Genomic DNA, 22,741 nt, shown 5'->3' with positions numbered 1-22,741 from the left:
CAGACTGAGGGTCTCTGATCGCTGACATTTTTTTCAAGTGGAGACAGGGCAAAAGAAGAAAACTTGGATGCATGCCAGACTGAAGGAAAAATTTAAACTTTCCCATCAATGTCTTGTAATAACTTTACATGAAGAAAAGAGAAAATTGTGGCAACTGTTGGCAACAATATAAAGTTTGCAATATCGTATTTTCCATTTTCCTATGGGTTTGATATTTTAAAAAATCAGAAGTTGAAGAAAACAAAAATGAAACCACCAAAAGGCTCCCCTTGGGCCTTTACTTGATCAGATGACCTCTGAAAAATTTTTTGTTTTCCTTTCCTTTGTACCAGGAATTGAACTCAGGATGGTGAGCTTGCCAGGCAGTGCTGAGCCACTGCGCTATACCCTTCACCCATTAAGTGTGAGCGTGAGTTCCAACGGAAATGTTAAAAGCACCCCCTTACATCTACCGTTAATTAAGAAAATTCTCCCCATAATGAATTGAAATAGAAACATCAATGACATGTGCATATCAACAGGGCCTGAAAGGGAAAAAAAATGGTGGTCACAATGAGGGTGTTTGGAGTTCTATTGTTTTGTTTTGCTTTTAAAGTATTAATGTTAAAGAAGTATTAATAATAAAGTGATAAGAATTGATCTTCCATTCATCCAGTTCCACCTTCCTACAGGATGAAGTGCTAGAAATTAGAGAGAAGGATAATTAAATGTTAAACATTTATTTTCATAAAAACTCAAGAATCCTGTTAGAGCCCTCTTCCACCTGACATCTACAGGTGGAAAAAAGAACTAAACTTTCCAGTAACTTCCTGAGAGGGGCACAAGGTAACAATATATTTCTGTCACAAAGGAAATCGGTCTCCTTGTTTCATTTTTAATGGATTATTCTGCCACCTGCTGGTTCTTTTTGGAAACTGGAGAAGCCAAGATAAGAGCAGGGTTCTTGGCCTCCAAGCACCACCGGGCAATCAGCAAAGCCTCAGGACAGGATTAAATCTGCTGCTCTTCTGGCCCCCACACAGAAAGGCCCAGGGGAGGAGTGTGGTTCACTCACTTCAGTCTGCGTACTATTGTCTCAGACATTTACAAATCATCCAAAGTACATCCAGCCTGGCCTGGTGGCAGACATCTGTAATCCCAGCACTGGGGAGGCTGGGGCAGGAGGATCGCTGCAAGTTTGAGGCCAGCCTCCACTACATAGTGAGTTCAAGGCCCACCTGAATTGCATAGTGAGACCCTGTCTGAATACCCCCACACACACATGCACAAACACATGCCTCCCAAAATACATACATGAGCATCAGGGCAGACTAATTAGACCTACTTTTTCCTCCTCCCTCCCCCCCTCCTCTTCCTACTCCTAGCACAACTAACAACTCTGGACATTATGTACAAAACAAACATAAGAAGACTTTGGAAGTTCTGGAGAGAAGCCAGGCCCAGCTAAGGGGCCTCAGAAACCAAAGGCCGACCCAATGCTGCTGGCTCAGACTGTCTTTTTTTTCCCTCAGCTCTTTTAGATTTGGAGCTTAAGAAGCCAGCAACCTGAAAACATCAATAGAAGAAAGAAGACCCTGAGGGAGTGGCCCAATGGTAGACCACTGCCTCAGCTTATCTGAGGCCCTGGATCCAGTCGGCAGTGTCACAAAACAAACAAAAACAAGCAGTGGACTAAGGTCCTCCCTACTCTCCGGCCCAGTGTGTCAGTGGGGGGTGTGGGGCAGCTGTGTGAGGGACAGTAAGGAGTGTGTGGCGCTCCACATCGAGTCCAGCCAGGCTGGTATCAGTGTAGACCTAAGGGGCTAGGGCCGTCTCCCCCGCTTCCCTACCCACACTGACATACTTCTGCCTGAGCACTTTTTGAGAAAATCAACCAAAACATAAGCTTCAAATAAGATCCATCCAGAATTTTGTTTTGTTTGAGACAGGATCTCACTAGGTAGTGGACTATGTATGTAGCCCAGGCTAGCCTCCAACTCAAGGCAATCTTCCTGCCTTGGCCTCCTGAGTGCTGGCATTACAGGCGTCCACCACCACACCAGGCAAGATCCAGAACCTTAAACATAAAACTCAAAATGTCTAGGAACCAATCAAAGCACATTCAATACATCAACAACTAAGATCTTGGAATGAAAAGAGATCTAGAGCACTTTTTTCTCCTTTTGTGAGACAGGGCCTTGCTATGTTGCCCAGGTTGGCCCCTAATTCCTAGGTTCCCGTTCCAGCTACCTCAGCTTCTCAAGGAGCTAGAACTACAGACACATACCACCTGACCAGCCTGACCAAAAAATTGTAAAGCAGTCATTATAAAAATGCCTCCACAAGCAATTCTGAACATGCATGAACAAAAGAAAAACAGGACTATGTAGAGATAGAGAGCTCAGTAGAGAAAGAGAAGATGTACGAAGAAACAGACAAATTTTAAAGCTAAAAATCATCCCAGCTCAAAATTGGAAAAAAAAACCAAAACACCTCAGAGACCCAGAAATTTGTCATAGAAGAGAAGGTGGCTGCAGACACAAAAGAAATAAGTTATATATTGCATCGAAGGATGGTTTCCTCAAAACATGAGGATAAAGATTCACTAGAGCTGCTCTGTACAATGCTTTGGCTACCTGTGCTCCTGTCACCTCTGTGAAATGTCTACTGTATGAATGAGAACAAATTGCTGATTGTCAAAGTTATCAAGCAACCAAAAAAGATCCTCAGTAGTACAATGGAATGGAAGAAAACTCCTCAGCAGAACGGAGGAAACTCAGCGAACTGGAAGACACAACAATAAAAATCGTTTGATCTGAAACACACACACACACACACACACACACACACACACACACACACGGCCTGGAAAACAAACTGAGGACAGTGTCAGAGACTTGTGGGATTGTCATGGAAGATTTAACATTTGTGCCATCAAATTCCCAGAAATAGAACAAGGCAGGAAAAAAGATAACAATGATAATCATGTCCAAAAACTCCCCAAATTTGTCAGAGGACTAAACCTGCAGGTGCAAGAAACTGAATCGCAACAAGCTAAGCCCCGAAGAAGGCGTGCCACAGCCCCTCCTAGACCCTGCTGAAAGCTACAAGCAAAGAAAAAGTGTTAAAGCAGAAAAAAAGTATATTTTATTTGAGTGGCAGCAGATTCCTTATCAGAACCTCTGGAGACCAGAAAGCGCAAAATTTTCCGAGTACTCCAAGAACGGGCTGCTCACCCAGTTTTCCCTGCATGCCCAGTCTTGGTGTGTGTACTGCTAACACGGGCACAGCCTGGCTCCCTGTGTCCAGGAAACTCCTTCAAGTATGAAGTGTCTGACTGAACGACAGTACAAACAATCCAGGTTTTCAAATGACTAGAGCACTTGGATAGACATTTCTCCACGTCTATTCAAGTCTAATAACCCCCATGCCTTAGGCATGTGATAAGTTTTGAGTGCTCTTTTCCCTGTTAATAAAAAAGATATCCCAGTGGCCAACAAGCACATGAAAAGCTGTGCAATGTCATCAACCCCTAAGGAAATGAAATTCCTAAGATCCCCCTCTACACTGACAGAATGGGAAATAGAAAACAGCAGTGATGACGAGGTTGCGGGAAATCGGAGACTGGTGCACTACAGTGGGCATGCACAATGGGGCGGCTGCTGTGGAAAAGTCTGGCAGCTCCTGGGCAAGCCGCACATAGAGCATGACTCAGCCATTCCACTCCTGGGCTGTGGCCCAAAGAGCTGAAGACAGGACGCAGAGAAAGAGTCATACCTGCGCATTCATGGCAGCCCTATGACGACAGCCCAGAGGTGGACGCAGTCCAGACGCCCTTTAATAGCTAAATGAAGAAACAAAATGCAGTTTGTAAATGCAAGGACATATTGGCTTGTTTATTTTGAGACAAGGTCTTGCTATGTGGTTCAGGCTGTCCTCTTCTTTAACCCAGTGTGCGTACCACTCACAGTGGTCCTCCTGCCTCAGCCTCCCAAACATTTGGATTATAGATATGCATCACCTCATCCACTTCAAACTTACATATTATTCTGCTAGAAGAAAAAAAAGTGGTGATACGTGGTGCAGCTTAGGTGCAGCTCAGCAAAACACACTGAATGAAACAAAGCAGGGGCTGGGGAGATGGCTCAGTAGAATAAGTGCTTGCCTGGCAAGCACAGGGGCCTGAGTTCAATTCTGCCCCCCCCCCAAAAAAAAAGAAAGGAAGGAAGAAAGCAGATACAAAAGCTTATATATTGTGAAATTCCACTTGTATAAAAGGTCAGAATAATTAAATCCATAGAGACAAAAGGTAATAGGACTACCTTTTTTTTTTTTCCTTTTTCTTTTTTCTTTCTTTTCTTTTCTTTTTTTTTTTTTTTTTTTTTTTTTTTCCAGTAGGGCAGATTGAACTCAGGACCTTGCGCTTGCCAGGCGAGTGCATATTCTACTGAATTATCTCCCTGATTACTTTTTAAAGTGATGGAAGTGTTAGGAATTAGATAGTGGTGACAGCTGTACATTTTTAAGGCGCTAAATGCTAGTAGTTACATATTTTAAAATGTTAAAACTGTAAACTTCGTATGAGTGTATTTTATCACAATAAAAAATGATGAAGATGAACCGGGGTATAGCTTAATGACAAAATGTTTCCCTAGCATGCAAGAGACCCATTCCTAAAAAAGGGAGGGGCGGAAGCGTAGGACGCTTTCTAGTTTTTCTAGTTACGGACCTTAGTCTAAAGGTCACGTGCTCTTTCCTGGAAGGAGCAAGCAAGCGTGGAGGCCAGGAGTGGAGACCTCTCCTCATCCTTCGGACGGCTCGACGCCGAATGGCCAACGTACCTGAAACCCCGGAGACGTTCTCCAAGAAGTGTGGCGAGCATCAGCCTGTAAGGTGACTCTGCACAGGAAGGGCAAGCGTTCCCTGTGGGCCCAAGAAGGAGGGGCTACAACGGGAAGCAGAGTGGCTGTGGTGGGCAGACAGATCCAAGCTCCTGGGAGGGGGCTAAAGCCACAAGGAAGACAGCCCTGAGGCTGAGCATGTGGGGCTCACCGCAGAGCAAGAGGAAGCTGGCACCACATGCCGTGCCCGCCGCACCCCCGGGGCCCCGCTAGGAGGCTACTGAGACTGGGCATGGTCGTGTGCGCCTGTAACCCCAGCGCTTGGGAGGCTGAAAACAGGAGCATCACTACGAGTCCATCTGTGTAGTGAGACCCTGTAGACCCTATTAAAAAAAAAAAAAAAAAAAAGGAAGCTGGCCACTAAGAGATGCGAGCTCTTTGAACTGGGAGGACACAAGCACACAAGAACACAAGACGAAAAAGTCTAAATTTTGTATTTATTCTTTTAACTTGGAGGCAAAAATGTTGAAGCTTTAGGAAGATTGATTACCTGTAGGAAAATCAATGCAGTAGTAATTGTACCCACAAAAAAGTTATGTGAAAAATAAAGAAGCTAGAATAGCTAAAAACAATTTTGAAAAAGGATTCAACATGAGGAATCAGCTTGCTCGTTTTTAGGACTTACTTTATGGCCACACTAACAAGGATTATGGCATTAACACGGGTAAATATAGAAAGTAGAACAGAGAATAGCACACCCCAACAGTAACACAGCCAACTGGTATTTTACAAAGGAGCAAATGTAGTTCAGTGGAGGGAAGACAGCTTTTTCAATAAACATCATTGAAGAAATTCTAGCTCCATAGGCAAACAAAATCTAGTCTCATATTTTTGTTTGGTTTGATGGCTTTTATTTCATTTTGTTTTGCTTTGCTTTGTGGCTCAGTCTTGCCTTGAACTAACAGTGCAGCCTAAGCTGGCCTTGTACTCGCTGCCATCCTCCTGCCCCAGCCTCCCGAGTGCCAAGGTGACAGGCTCTAGTCTCATATCTCAATATTTTGTTTTTAAAAACTAACTCAAACTGAATTACTGACATAAATTCAAAATATAAGACTTTTAGGAGAAAATAAAGGAGAAATCTTCATGACATGATCTAGGGCGAGACAAAGAGTTGGTAGCTGGGTTGGTGTGGTGGTGCATGCCTATAATCCCAGCACTCAGGAGGCTGAGGCAAGAGAATCAGAGTTTGAGCCCAGCCTGGGCTACATGGTGAGTTCAAAACTAGCCTGAATTACATTGTAAAAAACAAAAACAACCAACTATATATAAATATTTGTAGCTGATATATTAATAATAACCAAAAACTGCCAAGAAAAAAGATGCTCTTTAACAAGGGCCTGAGTTCAATCCCCAGTTCCAACAACAAAAAGAAAAGGTTGTACAGTGACCCAGGATGATTCTATCTAGATGTTCTTAAATGACCAAAGTAACAGTACAGATTAGTTGTGACTCAGGGTTAAGGTAGGGAAGGGACTGAGGGGCGTAGTCTAGCGACATGAGGAATCCCTATAGTGATTTAAAAATGCCCTATATCTTGAATATATCAAGGTCAGTATGCTGGTTGTGATATTGTAATGGTTTGTGTGTGTGTGACTAAACTAACAGCTTTATTAATGAAGGCATATACCAGGTAATTATATGAATACTATATAAAAAAGACATCAAATGAACACCATTGTATTTCAAAAGTACTGCACTTCTGTTTCTGTTAAAGAAACATGTCATTTGTTGTGTGCAACAAACAGGATGGTACTCTTCTGTCTGAAAGTTTGGGAAACATGAAGCAATCAGTTTCAAGGAAATGAACTGAACACATCTTTGTCTAAATGCAGATTATTGCTAAAAAGCAAACAAAGTCAAGCATCAGAGAAAAAAAAAGTATGCAGATCCGGGCATGGCAGTGCACACCTGTAACTCCAGCACTCAGGAGGCTGAGGCAGGAGGATCATCGTGGGTTTGAGGCCAGCCTGGCCTACAGAGTGAGTTCAAGACCAGCCTGAAATGCATAGTGAAACTCTGTCTTAAAGACACAAAATAAGGGCTGGCCAAATAGCTCAGCACATTCGAAGCACCTGCAAGCAGGCACAGGAGCTGGGGGTTCGATCCCGGGGCCTCCCATGGCAGCCCTGCCCCCAGGGCATGCTGAGCCAGCGATTGAGACTGGGTGTGGCGGGGCGCGCCTGTAGTCCCAGCACTTGGGAGGCAGTAAATAGAACCGCTACGAGTCAGATCTAGTAGTGAGACCCTGAACACCCTGTAGACCCTTCCCTAACCGAAAATTTAGAAAAATAAAAGTAAAATAAGAAGTACAAAATAGAAAGGGGCTGGGGCTGGCGAGATGGCTCAGTGGTCTAAAGCACCCACTTGGAACAAACTTGGCAAAGCACAGGGACCGCGGTTCGATACCCCAGCACCACATGCCAGCCAGCCCTGCCCCCTGGTGGGCTGAGCTGGCCACACACACACACACACACACACACTAAATAAATGTTAAAAAAAGAAAAAAAAATAGAAAGGGGCTATGGGTACAGCTTGGCAGCACAGGACCTGCCTGGCAGGGACGAGGTCCTGAGTTCAATTCTCTAGATTTTTTTTTTTTTTTTTTTTTTTGCGGAACCAGGGATTGAACTCAGGCCCCTGAGCTTGCCAGGGAAGCGCTTATTCCACTGAGCCATCTCCCCGGCCCCTCTGAGTTCAATTCTCAGTATTAGAAAAAAACTTAAAAAGGAGGAAGGTGTATGGAAGATGTACAGCAAATTCAGGGAGGTGAAGAAGAAATGCATGTGTTAAAATTAAAATCACTGCTAATCTTTCCCCCTCCTACTGAAAGACTATTCAGAACTAATCTTTCATACAAACATAAAAAAACTACAAAGAGAGAAAATATGAAACTATACCCGCCTGAAATTCTTCATGATGTTTTAAAATATCTCAGATTCTGTCCCTAGAAGGATCAATGTGAAAGATTTAAAAAATGGAAAACAATGAAGACTTTAGTTTTAAATGTATAAGGAAGGCACAATATAAAGCCACAACATAATGTGTCATGAAGGAACGCAGTGGCCAGGGCTCGATCCCCAGGCAATGAGGCGCCGATTGAGACTGGGCGTGGTAACACACGCCTATAATCCCAGTACTTGGAAGGCTGAAAACAGGAGGATCACTACGAGTCTGATCTATGTAGTGAGACCCTGTAGACCCTGTAAACCCTGTCCTACAGGAAAAAAAAAATCTGTCTTGAAGGATATAGGAAAGGACAAAAATCAGAGGACAAGAAATAATCAAGGACAAGAAATAACATTTACTGAAAAAAGTGAGGCACTCAATGCAAAACTCAGTCAAGATCTTTCTTAATTTTTTAATGTAAAAAAAATTGTTTTAATATATTTAGTACAGTCTTCAGGATCTCACTACACAGATCAGACTCGTAGCGATCCTTCCGGTTTTTCAGCCTCCTAAACGCTGGGATTACAGGACTACGCCACCATGCCCAGTCTCAGTCAAGGTCTTGGCACGCCCCGGGGAAAGGCTGGCATGGCCCACTGGAAATCGAACTCCTGGCCCCTGCTTCTGCCTAAACAGGCACTTTAATCCACTCAGCTATCTGGCCCGCCCTGCAGATAAGATCTTAACAAGAGCAATTAGAAAGTGTGCTTTCACAGGGAGACCAAATTGTACTAGTTTTGCAAAGTACTGGACCCTTGAGGGAAATAGATAAAGGACACACAGGATCCGTCTGTCTAATCTGTTGCTGTTACATGTAAGCACATCATTGCCTCAAAATAAAAAGTTTACTTTCATTTAATGCGCATGGAATTTCAGTTTTTCAAGACAAAGAGTTCCGAAGCTGAATGTGGTGGTGCACACCGGTAGTATCAGCACTTGGGAGGCTGGGGCAGGAGGGTTGCTGTGAATTCAAGGCCTGGCTGGGCTACACAGGGCGATCAGAGCCAGTTTGAATTGTGTAGTGAGACCTTATCTTAAAAAGAAAAAAATTGACTTCTGGAGATTGATTTACACAATATGGATGTCCTTAACACCGTTGAATAGAGAACATTACTTAAAAGGGCTATGATGGTGAATTTTATGTGTATTGTATCAACATTAAAACTTTGTAAAGGAGTGGGGATGCAGCCCAGTGACAGAGTGCTGCCTGAGCTTGTGCTTGTGGGAAACCCTGGGTTCAAGGCCAGGGTTTTAGCATATTTTTGTGTTAAGGTGTTAACTCTGTCACATACGCTAGAAAATTTTAAGTACTTTGCCAATGTTTTTGAAATTAAACTAAGTCAAGTAGCTAAGAAATGTCCTGGTGTGGTGCCAAGATTGAACTTAATTTTGGTTCATTAATATAGTTCAAATGTAAGGTAGGAAGGGAAAAGGAGATCAAAATTTAACATTGGGCAAGAATGGCAGACACTAGAAATGGAGTCACAGTGGCTAGAGTACAGGTCTAAATAAGACAAAATTTGCCTGATTAGCAATAAATATTTGAGAACACACACACACACACACACACACACACACACACACACACACAGAGCATTCATCAACTCTAATGGCATTAGACTCCCGTTGCAAGTTCTCCCGGCAATCTAATTTGGTTGTGTTATCTACAACACTACCCTTGTGTAACCAGACGAACTTCTCTGGATTCTGGGGTGCTTTGCTCTCCTTCTGGAGTTAGATTTCAGGTTCTTACAAAGAATGAAATGAAACTGTCAAAAAGCTGTGGTAAAGTCTACTTACAAAAGTGAAAATGAAGAGAGAGAGAGAAACTGGCTCTGCCACAGGAGCTTGGCTGTGTAAAAGACACAATGACCCGTGGAGGAAGCAGAGTGACCAGTGAGGCAGCCACCATACCAAGCTCTTCTTGGTGTCTGTGTCCTTTTACACAGTCTAGATCTTGAGAAAGCCTGAGAGGACGGCTACGTACAGGTCCTGAGAGTTGGTGCTAAGTCCTGGGCCTCAGCCTGATGTCAGGCCTAGCTCATCCTAGTGAAGCCTGCTCAAATTCTCCTGAGAGGTTTTGCAGGGCTTTGGGAACTGTTCTTCACACACGTGCCAGGGAATGTGATTAACAGGTCACCCAAGCCCTGTTCCTCAGCCAGCTTTGTCAAGCCCTAATCTCCTCTCTCAGGATGATCACCTCAACTCAGAAGTCAGCCGGGGCTATATGGTGAGTTCAGGGTCAGCCTGAACTTGTTAGTGAGGCTCTGTCTCAAAAATAAAAAGACTAAAACCACACAAACAAAAAGCCTCCAAACTATCTAAATTAAAAAAAAAAAAAAGTATGGGGTGGTGAAATCCATATTTGATAGACAATTACAGATTTAGAAAAATGGCAGGATAATTTGTTTCTGTCCCATCAGTTAGGTTTCATTTTGCTGATAACTTCAGTTGGCACTGTGGGCACCAAGAAGCAAAACAAAAACACACAGGAGAGCAAATCCTAGGATTCTTTTTCTAGGGATGTAATGCATGCGTACAAATAAAATGCCTCAGTGGGAAACTATATATTTTATATAAAATAATCACAAATGACAAAAGCTACAAATAACTTCTGGTTTTAGATTTTTATCATGGAAAATTTCAAACACCTACAGAAAAATCGATTACTATAATGAATCCTTGTGTGTTTGTTTCGGTGTGGATTTGCAATGTTCCCCAAACCCTTGCTTGCCAGCTCATGGGCTTTTGGAAAGTGAATGAATCATGTGGGCTCAAGTGGACTGATCCACTGATGAGGTCATAATTTGGGGGCATTCTTGGGAAGGGACAGAAACAGGCTGTGAGGCCTAGTTGAAGGGCATGGGCAATGGGGAGGGTAGCTTTGGAGACTGGCGCTGGTCCCCAGCCTTTTCCTCTCCGGCTCTTCCTCTCATTCTCTAGCTCCGGGACTCTGGAAGGTAGGAAGCTTTCCTCTGCCAGGCCCATCTGCCGCGATGTCTCTGCTTTGCCACAGCCGTACAGAGCTGGAGCCCAATGAAGGTGGACCGAAACCTCCGCACCTGTGAGCCAAATAAATCTCTCCCTTTAAATTATTCACATCAGGCATTTTGCTCCAAGGGCGGACCAAATAGCTCAGCGGATTAAAGTGCCTGCAAGCAGGCACAGGAGCTGGGGTTTCAATCCTGGGTGTGTCGTTGTCGGCCCCGCCCCCCGGAGCCAGCAATTGAGACTGGGTGTGGTGGCGCAGGACTGTAATCCCAGCTCTTGGGAGGCTGTAAACAGGCAGATCACTATGAGTCCATGCTAGTAGGGAGACCCTGAACACCCTGTAGACCCTTCCCTAAAACAAAAACAACAACAACAACAAAAAAACCCAAGGAATTTTGTTCCAGTGATAAAACATGAACATAATACTCATCACAAATTTCAACAAGCTCATGTTGCAGTCTCATTTTAGAATTATCCCTCCCATTTCTCTCTGACCCTAAATTGTTTGGAAGCAAATCCCCAATATCATATCTTTTCATCTGCAAATATTTCAAGAAGTATCTCTAAAAGATAAGTACATTTTTTTATTTTTTTAATTTTTTTTTAATTTTGTTTATTTATTTATTTTGTGTGTGTGTCCAGCTCAGCCCACCAGGGGGTGGGGCTAGCTGGCATGTGGTGCTGGGGGATTGAACCGCGGTCCCTGTGCTTTGCTCAGTTTAGCTTGTTCTAAGTAGGTGCTTTAGACCACTGAGCCATCTCACCAGCCCCAAGTACATTTTTTTAAAAAAGTACCATTTACCAGACATGTTTAGCAATAATTTTTTTAATTATTCTTTACAAATCATCAAGTACATTGGAAGTATTATCAGCATTCCTATTTCCCCAATTATTGAATAATTTTCTTGGTTTTTTGACTGAGGACCCAATAGTGTCTATACTCCACAACTGTTTGCTGCCTCCTAAAATCCCTTTTACAGGTTACCTGTCCATATTTCTTTCCATTTTTTTTCCTGCCTCAGGTTATTTATACAAAGAGCACGGGAGGACCCCAGCCCCCCACAGATGGCACCCCAGGGATCACACCAGTCCTTCTGTTTTTACATCAGCAGATAAGAGGCTTTTACTGGAGCCTTCACCAGCCTGGGCACCTTTGGGGGCCTGGGCTGGAGCAGAAGCTGGAGCCTCGGCCTTGTGGAGCCTGGGCCTTTGGCTGGCAAGGTCTGTGACCCTTGGCAGTGCAGGCACGGATACGCTTCCCGAACTTGGGGTGGGCAATATAGGCCAGTGGAGTGAGCCTGCAGTTTACTCCCTTTGGGATGATCTTGGGCTTGACCTCCTTGGGCTTGACGAGGGCCTTGGAAGCCTCAGCGTGTGCGCCCATGGCCTTGGCATCGTTTGCTTGCACCTTCTTGAAGCCCTTCTTGTTGTGCTTCTTGGCAAAACGCATGTTCCTAAGGAACTTGGGATCTAGCTGCTTCAAAGATTCATATCTTTGTGACCGAGGTTTCTTGATGCCATTTCTGTGCCATTTTCGGGACTGGTTGTGCATGGTGTGGTTCTTGGACTTGGCCATAACTGCACTGTAATCCGCAGCAACCACGTGCCTGGAACCGCCTTCTTTCCATTTATTTGTTGAGCAACCCAAGTCATTTGTCATTTGTTTTACATTCTCACCCAGTTCTGCAGACAGACAGACAGACAGACAGACAGACAGACAGACAGGAAAAAAAATAAGAAATCTGTACCCTGAGGTACATTTGATGTACCTCTAGACCAAAGGTTGATCAAATTCAGGAGGAAGCATCTTTTTCTTTTGTTTTTGTGTGCCAATTCTTCCTTCCTTCCTTTTTTTCTTTCTTTCTCTCTTTCTTCTTTCTTAGACAAGGTCTTACTCTGTAATTCAGGCTGGCCTTGAACTCACTGTGTTACCCAGGCTGCCTCAAACTCATGGCAAGCCTCCTACCTCAGCCTCCCAAATGCTGGGATTACAGGTGTGCACCACCACACCCAGCTCTACTTATTTGTTTTATCCTGCAATACAACCCAAATAGTTCTAGAATGATGCCCACACACACACACACACACACACACAAATAATGCCAGCACTACCACCAATAATATGCATACTTTAAAATCTTTTTTCTTCACTTATTTTTATTATTAGAGTATATTCCGTTTTGTATGTTACAGTTAGTCTATTGTGTTTTAAAGCCACTATTGAATAGATTAGTTGAGGGCACTTTGCATTTTTTTAATAAAACTCTGTGACATGGCTTCATACAATTGAGAGAAAAACTAAATTTGTTAGAAAACCCCATATATGTGCCAGCCATGGTGGTGCACACCTTTAATGCCAGCTGCTTGGGATGCCAAGGTAGGAGGACTGAAAATGCAAGGCCACGGTGTCTCCAAATAAGCAAATCAAAAGGCCTGGAGCTATATCTCAATGCTCCCTGGGTTCAAGTTCCAGTACAACAAAAAACTACATTCAGGTGTGGTGGTGCATGCCTGTAATCCCAATACTCTGGGAAGCTGAGGCAGGAGGATCACAGTTTAGTCTCAAAAAATAAAAATTAAAAAAAGGGCTGGAAATGTAGTTCAGTGCAAAGACTCTGGAGACAATTTCCAGTATAGGGATGGGGGTACGTGAGTCTGAGAAGAGTGCTGTGTGGACCTACAAATTCCGAATGAAGTGTAGAGCTGATTGGTATAGATGCCTTAGTGACACTATTTGTAGTATCTTTGTGTTAATTTCTCTTGGCCAGTGCTACAGGATAGGCCCGTGGTTGCACAAAACATTGCATGGCTAAATTTCCTGGTTACAATATCTATCTTCTTTTGTTGTTGTTTTTTACATAGAGTCTCACTTGTGCAGTCCAGGGTGGTCTTGAGCTCACTGTGTACTTCACGCTGGCCTCAAACTTGTGGTGATCCTCCTGCCCCAGCCTCCCAAGTGCTGGGAATACAGGCATGTGCACCACCATGCCTGGCTGCAATGCCTCAAACAGACACAAAAGCAAGTTTCTGAATCTGTTTAAGTTTTTTTCTCCAACTCCCCTCCTCTCGGGATTGGTAAAGTCCAAAAAATAATTCATCTCCATTCTGTCTCCTCACCCTTGTTTTGGTCGTCCTTCTCCCAGCAATGCTGAGCTCCGATGCTTCAAGGGCTGATGCAGGGCAGCAAAGGAGGAGCCACTGTGCAAAGTAAGGTGATGACAACGGAGGAGGCAGGGAAACAGACAGCTGCAAGAGCCTGCGCGAGGGAGACTGAACAACCCCTCATCCTAAACAACCCAGAGCTCAGATTTCTTCTCTCAACAGGTGGTTTTTTTAGTTTCTGAAATACTCTGCAAAGATGGGGGAGGAGCTGTGAACTTTCTCCACTCTGGATTCTTGCAGCTAGATACAACATGTGGAAACTACAAGTGCTGGTCAGTACAGCAGTGGTAGGTGGAGGACATGCATTTGTCCACTGTAATTATTAAAGGCCACAACCGAGAATACTGGAAAGATTCCTGGAGAAGCAGGGACTGCAAAGACCTGTGAGCTGGAACTGGATATCTGACCCGCCTGTCTCCCCCAGGCGCACTTGGCACTCTGTCTTCCATATTCTGTCCAATCTTCCTACCCTCCCCACTGCCTCCACTCCCACACCCTACTGCCACCAATGTTCCTGGAATTTTGGACTTAGCTATTTTTAAAACCGTCAACTCAGTAGCCACCTCCCTCCCCCACTCAGCTGTCCCGGTCCTCTGGCAATCCATGTCTCCCCCACCACCACCACCAAACCTTCTCTGGCTCCCTGACCTCAGGGAGATTTCAGTGGCCCAAGGGCTGTGAAGCTGGGGGAAACAGGAAGAGCCGGGAGCCCCTGGTGGCAACAAGCCACCAAAATAAGCAACCATGGCTGGAGAATTGGATGTCAGAATGATGTCTGACCACTGGAAACAGTAAGTTGAAGTGAGATTGCAATTACTTTAAAAAAAAAAAAAAACTTTTGTATTGAGGTGTGACTCTTATAAAATTGCAGACACTGACTTGGATGTCTCTGTCCCAAAAGGTAGGATAAGATGCCGCTTGACCAGAAGGCCCCAACCCCCTTTTCTCCTGCTCCATTTCTTCCTGGTCTCTGACTTCAAGCCGTTTGAACTTTAATGTTCTGGCTCTCCTCTAGCAGTCTTAGTTAACTATACTTTGTTACCTCAAGATATTTTGGTTTGGTTTGGGTGGTAGTGCTGGGCACTACCTAAAAAAGCCATCTCGACAGGTTTGCCTTGTGCAAACCCGGGGCCTTGTACATGCTAACCATGTGCTTTTCTCCTGAGCTCTACCCTAAACACCCCCTTCAAGACTCATGGTAAAGCTTTAGGAGGAGTCTCCCATACCCTCTCCTCTGCAGTTTTCTCCTGAAGGCCTTTTTTAACAGTCACCTACCCTACCCCTACCTAGCAATACTCTTCACAGTGGGCTTCCAAGGATGCTCCTGTTGTATTCAATTTCTCCCCTTATTCCATTCCCTTTGTCCTACTCTTCCTTCTGCAAGCCCCTTCCCATAATTTGGCAGGAGGGAGGTAAGGACTTAGCTTCTCCCCAGCCAGCACCCTCAAAAGACTAGGAACTTCTGAATTCGCAAGGGACAGAAGAGTGGTCTTTGAGTTCCGTGTGGAAAGTTACAAAAATGGTTACTTTGAAGAAAACAAATATTGTATTGCATGCTTTGTTTGCAGCTATTATTCTATGAGTAGAAGGATTGTACCTGCAGGCCTCTAGGGCAGATGGGAGAGACTGGTAATGTTCTAAAAGGGATAAGTACTCCCCCTCTGCTCTTCTTTGTGTTCTGACACACAGGAGAAAGAGAAATGAATGCCTTCTGGATGGTGTCCCCTTGATGGGAGGGACAGCAGGAGATACATTTCTAAAGTATTTTCAGATCCTCATTCTGTTGGGGAGCCCTTCAGGATGACTGAGATCTAATCTATCCCCATGATTTCTCCAAACACATCTGCTCTTTGGTAGCTCGGGATGGGGCAACACAGTGGACTCTGCCCCCCCCCCACTCAACCCTCCCTCCACCCCCACCTAGAGGTATTGCACAAGGGACCTGAGAGTGAGCACAGGAGCAGGGGCCAGAGGGGTACCAGCTACGCTACAGTTTGGGGAGCCTCATTCTCCCTGATCTCCAGGCTGCTCATCCTTTTCTTGCTCTCTCCAGGTGCTCTCCACACCGTCCTGACCAATCTTTCGCTCTTCTCTTTCCCCATGCCCAGCCAAATTTCTTTTTTCAGTCACTTCCAAGACTGCCGGTCAAAATTCACTAGGTAGGAAGGTCATCAGCTGGGAAGAACCGGCGCCAGGGGGGACCTGGCGGGATAGGCATGGGAGACGGGAGTCGGTCCCCTAGTCCCCGGCCCCCCCATGGCAGTCCCTCAACTCTAAGCACTCTCACTCTCCTGCTGCTCCTCTGTGGACATGGTAAGGAAGAGCCAGGGAAGGGGTCGGGGAGGTGTCCAGGGCAGTGCAGACAGGGCGGGAGTGAGCTAAGAGGTGCGGGTCAGTTGCCGCCCCCACAAACAGGGGTACTTTCCAGTCATCTTGGGGAACCGCTGGGAGAGGCCTTGGGTCGACAGAGAGGCAGGCCGGGCGATGGCCCGTTTTCAATCAGACTGAGAAGAGACCCAGGGAGCCAGGGCTGGAGCGAAGACGGCCGCGGAGGGGCAGTGCGAGCCGCTGCACCCTCTGCTGAGATGCTGGGGAGCGAGGAGCACGCTCCTGCAGCGGGCCTCGGGCCGCCTCACAGGGCTCCCCCGTCTGTCCTCAGCGCACTCCCAATGCAAGATCCTCCGCTGCAACGCCGAGTACGTGTCGTCCACCCTGAGCCTCCGAGGCGGGGGCGCGCCGGGAGCGGTGCGGAGGGCGGGCGCGGGCGGCCTCTGTCGGGCGCTCCGCTCCTACGCGCTCTGCACGCGGCGCACCGCCCGCACCTGCCGTGGGGACCTGGCCTTCCACTCGGCGGTGCACGGCATCGAGGACCTGATGATCCAGCACAACTGCTCGCGCCAGGGCCCGACCGCCCCGCCCCCGCCCCGGGGCCCGGCCCTCCCGGGCGCAGGCCCGGACCCCTGCGACTACGAGGGCCGCTTCTGGCGGCTGCACGGCCGCTCGCCCGGCTTCTTGCACTGCGCCTCCTTCGGGGACCCCCACGTGCGCAGCTTCCACCACCACTTCCACACGTGCCGCGTCCAAGGAGCCTGGCCCCTGCTGGATAACGACTTCCTTTTTGTCCAGGCCACCAGCTCCCCCGTGGCATCGGGGGCCAACGCTACCACCACGCGGAAGGTCAGAGGCTCAATCTTCCTCCTGCCCCAGACCACGATCCTCTCTGGGTCCCCACCCCCGACAACCCCTACCGGGTACCACGCCCTTCCGGTCCCCGCCATTTCTCCACGGTCTGCCTTCCCTGTCTTTCTGAACCACTCTGGCATCCAGAATCATCGCTTCCTCCTAACAAATTCTGTAAATCAATTTCCTTAGAGGTGAATTTCACACTGATGCAGAAAACACTATAGGAAAAGCTGGGAATAGGAGAGCTAAGGCGTTTCAGACGGGATACTTTCTCTGGGAGTGGCTGAGATTGAGGCCCACTAATATAGAGGGACGACCGAGGGATTAGGCGATAACAGAGTAGAAAAGATGGAGGACCCAGGACCGTGAAGAAACCCTGCCCCTTGCGTGAATCAGATCAATGACTATGTTTGAGGCCTAACTGGGGGAGGCTGCACTGGGCCCAAAATGAATTGTTCTTCCTCTTGTTCTCACAGCTCACTGTCATATTTAAGAACATGCAGGAGTGCATTGACCAGAAGGTCTACCAGGCTGAGGTGGACAACCTTCCTGCTGCCTTTGAAGACGGTTCTGTCAATGGAGGTGACCGACCTGGGGGCTCAAGTTTGTCCGTTAAAACAGCTAACCCTGGGAGCCACGTGGAGATCCGAGCTGCCTATATCGGCACAACTATAGTCATTCGGCAGGCAGCTGGGCAGCTGTCCTTCTCCATCAAAGTAGCAGAGGATGTGGCCAGGGCCTTCTCAGCTGAGCAGGACCTGCAGCTCTGTGTTGAGGGGTGCCCCCCAAGCCAGCAACTGTCTCGCTCGGAGCGCAGTCGTCGGGGAGCTATAACCCTAGATACTGCCAGACAGCTGTGTAAGGAAGGGCTTCCAGTGGAAGACGCTTATTTCCAGTCCTGTGTCTTTGATGTTTCAATCTCTGGTGACCCCAACTTCACAGCAGCTGCCCAGGCAGCTCTGGAGGACGCCCGAGCCTTCCTGCCAGACTTAGAGAAGCTGCACCTCTTCCCTTCAGATGCAGGGGCTCCTCTCTCCCTGACAACCTTCCCAGGCCCACTTCTTTCAGGGCTGTTCATTCTGTGGCTTTACTTTCAGTAAGTACACCAGCTATCTCCTGGCCAATTTGGAAATAACGGGACAAAGGTTGGCATGGACAAATACAAAGAGCTGCTAAGAAAACGGTAGTGACTAAGAGACACGTGATAAAAAATGGCACTTGTCCAGAGTCAGAGGGACTGGAGGCCAGGTTTGAAGTAATCACAGAAGAGGGGTTCTGGGCAGGGTTTCTGCATTCCAGCTTTCTGGAGGAACTCATCTCCAACTGTGACAGTCCTGTCTATAGTAAGAGGATTGTTCTGATCCATCTATATCTGGGATGGCCCCATAAACTTGGAGGTCTAATGGGTGCCTGGTGGTCAGAAAAGAATTTAGGCATTAATGTTGTAAAAAGCAACAATTAAAAGAGAAGGACATGACCATTACCCATGAGAAACTCAAGGGGGGAAAAATAATTAGAGAAAGAAGTCTATTTATGAATAGACTTGGTTGAGAATGAAGAGGGCGTTGTTTGGGTTTGAGGTGAAGGGAACTGTCTTTCAGAGAATGACACAGTAGGATACAAGCTATCGTTCCCACTCCTAACTACTCGGTTATTAAAGCTATGGCTTCTCCACACTGTCCTCTGCTGCCTATGTTGGATCTCTTTACAGATGTATTTAGTAGAACAAAGACCGTGTGCACATCTCACCAAAAGAAGGCTCAGAAATCAGCAACTCTTCTGTCTGGCCTTAGAGAGTTTGTAGGCTATTAGAGAAAGAAAACTGTTTCGCACAAAGGAAAGGAGTATGTAATATATCAAACTCTATGGTAAATGGAGCCTGGCGATACATACCTGTAGTCTAAGCACTCTGGGAGGCAGAGGCAGGAGGGTCATACATTTAAGCTCAGCATGAGCACTTTAGCAATTTAGTGAGATCCTGCCTCAAATTTTTAAAAAAATCCCTGTCTTGATTTTTAGTGCAGGCTGGCCTGGAGCTCACTATGTAGGAGAACATGCCACATTCCTGCCTTGGCTTCCTCAGTGCTGGGATTACAGACATGAGCCACCACAGCCAGTAGACAAAAAAATTTAAAAGGGTTAGAGATGTAGTATAGTGCAAAGGTTCTGGGTTCTGTCCCAGTACTGGAAAAAAAAATGTATGGTACTGTGAATTCAGAGAGGAAGATGATGGGTGAGAAATCAGGAAGTGAGGTTGGGTGTGGTAGGATGGGCCTGTAACCCCGGCTACCTGGGAAGCTGAGGCAGGAGCAGAACAAGCTGGGAGCCACTCTGGATAACTTGGTGAGATCCTGTCCGAAAAGAAAATTTAAGGAAAAGACTGCAGATGTAGTGCAGAGGCAGAGTTCACCTAGCATGTGTGAAGGGCTTGGATCTATCCATAGTAGCACCCGGGGGAAGAAAGGTAATGAATGGTAATAGAGGAGATTTGAAAAGACTGGCAGGATTTGAGTTGTTCAGGACCGTCAGGGCGACTGGAACCATCGGGAGCTAAGGATAGGTTCATGATTCAGAGCAGAAATCAGCAAAACTCAAATGCATGCACAAGGAGTAATAGGATGGACTGGCAGAAGGAGGAAGCTGGGCAGGAGGAAACCTTCCATAGCTTCAGGGCCCGCTCAATATCTCAACTGCAGCAGTTGTCCCAAGCCATGAATTACACTCTTAAAGATAGCCAATGGGTCATCTAATGAGTATACAGAAATAAAACTACGTGGGGTTTTTTTTGTTGTTGTTTGTTTGTGGAACCAGGGATTGAACTCAAACCCTTGCACTTGTCAGGGAAGCGCTTATTCTACTGAGCCATCTCCCTGGCCCTAAAACTACAATTTTAATGGATAGGCAAGCCAGCAAGGCAGTGCACACCTGTAATCCCAGCACTCCAGAGGCTGAGGCAGGAGGATCACCAGGAGTTTGAGGCCAACCAGGACTACATAGCTATATAGTGAGTTGAAGCCAGCCTGAACTACATAGTGAGAACCTACCTCAAAATAACAAAAAGAAGGGCCGACAGCATAGCTCAGCTGACTGAGTGCCTGCTTAGGCAAGCATAGGGACCCGGATTCCATCCCTCACACCACATGCCCCCGGTTGTGCTGAGCCACCACTGAGTCCGGGCGTGGTGGTGCACACGCCCGTAATCCCAGCGCTGAGGAGGTGGGGCAGCTGAAGACAGGAGGGTCACTACGAGTCCGAGCTGCATAGTGAGACCCTGGAGCAAATACATTAAAAACAAATAAATAAAAAAAATAAAATAAAATAAAGGAAAAAAATGGATCGTCTAGGAGTAGTGGCACATGCCTCTAACCCCAGACACTTGGGAAACTCAAATTCAAGGCCAGTGTGAATGATTTAGTGAGACTCTGTCTAAAAAAGGGGCTGGGGCCTGGGGATGTAACTCCTTGTGAAGTTTTGGGTTCAATTTCCAGGACAACAAAATCTGTCTACCTACATCTATCTGTCTAATCTTTTAAAACGTGTAGCCTAGCTTTCTTCATCTGGTGCTCAGATGACAAGCTTAGGAAACAGGAAAAATTAGATGACAAGGTGAGGGGAAAAGATAGTCAATTGTTTTATATTCTCTTCTCCACTGCTATGATGAGGTCTTTTTCTCCACATTCGCCTGGTGAGACCATAGAAAGCAGTACTCTCCAGTTGAAAGCCCGGAACTGTAAATTGAAAATCTGACTGCCCACTTCACAATTGGCCAGCAGATGGCGCTAATGACTAAAAATTTATGCAGGGAGCATGGGCCAAGTCTCCAGAAAATTAATTTCTTCAGATTACCTGATACATCGACCATTTGAGATAAAATATGAATAGGCAGTTGACAGAATTGAAATTTAAGAAATAAAATGAAGATAGAGGCACAGTAAAATAAATGGTTTAAATAAATCACTATAATTTCACAATGACCAAAATATGCTACTTGGCCTGATGGTGAATAATATTTACATGGTAGAAATAATGTAATTGCTGATGATTGACTTAATTAGAGATATAATTAATGAGCATATGAGATATAAGGGAAGGGAATATAGAGATACAGTTTGGTGCGAGAGCTGTAATTTTGAGCTGGGGTATTACTTCATAGTACAGCACTGTCATGACACCTGGATTTAGCCTCCGATAAAAAAAAACAAAACAAAAATTAATAAAATTTGAATTACTGTCCAGGTGTGGTGACACATGCCATGCCTATAATCCCAGCACTCGGGGAGGCTGAAGCAGGAGGATTACTACAAGCTTGAGGCCAGCTTGGGCTACATAGTGAGTTCCGTGTGCCAGTCTGGACTACACAGCAAGACCCCAGCTCAATTTTTTTTTCAGTTACTGTAACCCAAGGATAGTAGATATGTCTAATATTTCTAGATTAAAAAATAACAAAACAAACATGAAGAAAAGCAGAATGATGAAAAGCTGAGTTAAAAGATAATCTCAGTTGAAGGCTTTGAGGATTGGTGTTGTTTCGTTTTGTTTTAGTTTTCACTGAAAACATTTTATTGGCCTTCTGAACAGAAATGGGATTTATTTGCCAGGAAGGATGACCCCGTCATACTTCTGCTGGAGCCAGCGCGGCCTCCTCCTGGCTGCTTCTGGGTTTGGCCCCAGCGCAGCCCGTCCTGCGACGCTGAAACCTGGCCTACCCAGCTCCACATAGAAGTCCAGGCCGTAGATACCAATGCTTGGGGGCATATTTGATGCCCAGATCGATGTGTTCCTGGATTCCAAAACCAAACTTTCCAGTATCAGAGAAGTTATTGTTCCTTAATTCATACTCCGCACTTTTAGGCCTTTCTCCAGGATTTCTTCTGCCTTCGCCCCTCGGACCGTGCAGCGGACAGCAATCTTCTCGCTTCTCCTGATGCCAAAAGACCTGACGGGGTATCTAGTTTTAGAAGACACAGGAGTCTGGCCCGTGAGCTGCTCCAGTACCTTGGCTGCCCGGGTCAGTCTGGCTCCACTCTCTCCGCCGCAAATGTAAGGTAGAGTTTGCAAATTCAGAGTTCCCGCATGGGGTTCTCCTCACCCTTGATCCTGCAGCATGGTGGAGAACCGGAAGAGCCGTGTTTTGGGGTGTTTTTTTAGTAAACCACCACACACAGCTCCTCCTGCCTATAATCGCAACACTTGGGAGGCTGAGGCAGGAGGATCACAAATTTGAGCCCAGGGCAATTTAGTGACTTCACAAAACCCTGTTTCAAAACAAAACATAAAATGACTTAGAGAACCTCCACATATACTCGTAAATGGGAAAGAGGCATGGCACCTACCTGTAATCCCAACCCAAGAGGCTGACACAGGAGGATCACAAATCTGAGTCCAATCCACGCCCCTATCAAGACCCAGTCTCTAACTGGGCCTGGCAGCACACACCTGTTACCCAGCATTCAGAGGCTGAGGCAGGAGGATCACCTCAAGTTTGAGATCAGCCCGAGCTGCATAGTGAGTTCACAGCCAGCCTGAACACACATTGAGACCTTGTCGCAAAAAACAAAATACCAGTCTCCAAACAAAAT

The 22,741-nt window shown here is 46.0% G+C and overlaps 1 protein-coding gene and 1 pseudogene across 3 annotated transcripts; one reads left to right on the top strand and one right to left on the bottom strand.

The window, feature by feature from the left end:
* Positions 1-14,569: 14,569 nt before the first annotated feature.
* On the top strand, positions 14,570-18,698 carry Hfe2 (hemochromatosis type 2 (juvenile)). Of its 3 annotated transcripts, none has more exons than XM_004647853.2 (4): positions 14,570-14,770; positions 16,088-16,292; positions 16,639-17,156; positions 17,639-18,698. In XM_004647853.2, exons 2-4 carry the CDS (start codon positions 16,196-16,198, stop codon positions 18,260-18,262), a joined length of 1,239 nt encoding a protein of 412 aa, XP_004647910.1. In that variant the 5' UTR covers positions 14,570-14,770; positions 16,088-16,195; the 3' UTR covers positions 18,263-18,698. The 3 variants fall into 3 exon arrangements, with proteins under 3 accessions (XP_004647910.1, XP_023563897.1, XP_023563898.1); XM_023708129.1 differs by having other exon boundaries at positions 16,033-16,292; XM_023708130.1 differs by lacking the exon at positions 14,570-14,770 and having other exon boundaries at positions 16,055-16,138.
* A 3,051-nt stretch (positions 18,699-21,749) lies between these two features.
* On the bottom strand, positions 21,750-22,261 carry LOC101582992 (annotated as a pseudogene).
* Between the last annotated feature and the right edge of the window lie 480 nt (positions 22,262-22,741).

This window comes from Octodon degus, unplaced genomic scaffold (assembly GCF_000260255.1).
Source record: "Octodon degus isolate 3935 unplaced genomic scaffold, OctDeg1.0 scaffold00331, whole genome shotgun sequence".
NCBI lineage: Eukaryota > Metazoa > Chordata > Mammalia > Rodentia > Octodontidae > Octodon > Octodon degus.
This window is presented reverse-complemented; position numbering and strand designations above follow the sequence as displayed.

Coding starts and splice junctions, on each gene's coding strand:
- Hfe2 (XM_004647853.2), top strand. CDS start 16,196: ATGGGAGACGGGAGTCGGTCCCCTAGTCCCCGGCCCCCCCATGGCAGT. Junction 16,293..16,638: donor GCTGCTCCTCTGTGGACATG/GTAAGGAAGAGC, acceptor GTCTGTCCTCAG/CGCACTCCCAATGCAAGATC. Junction 17,157..17,638: donor ACGCTACCACCACGCGGAAG/GTCAGAGGCTCA, acceptor TTGTTCTCACAG/CTCACTGTCATATTTAAGAA.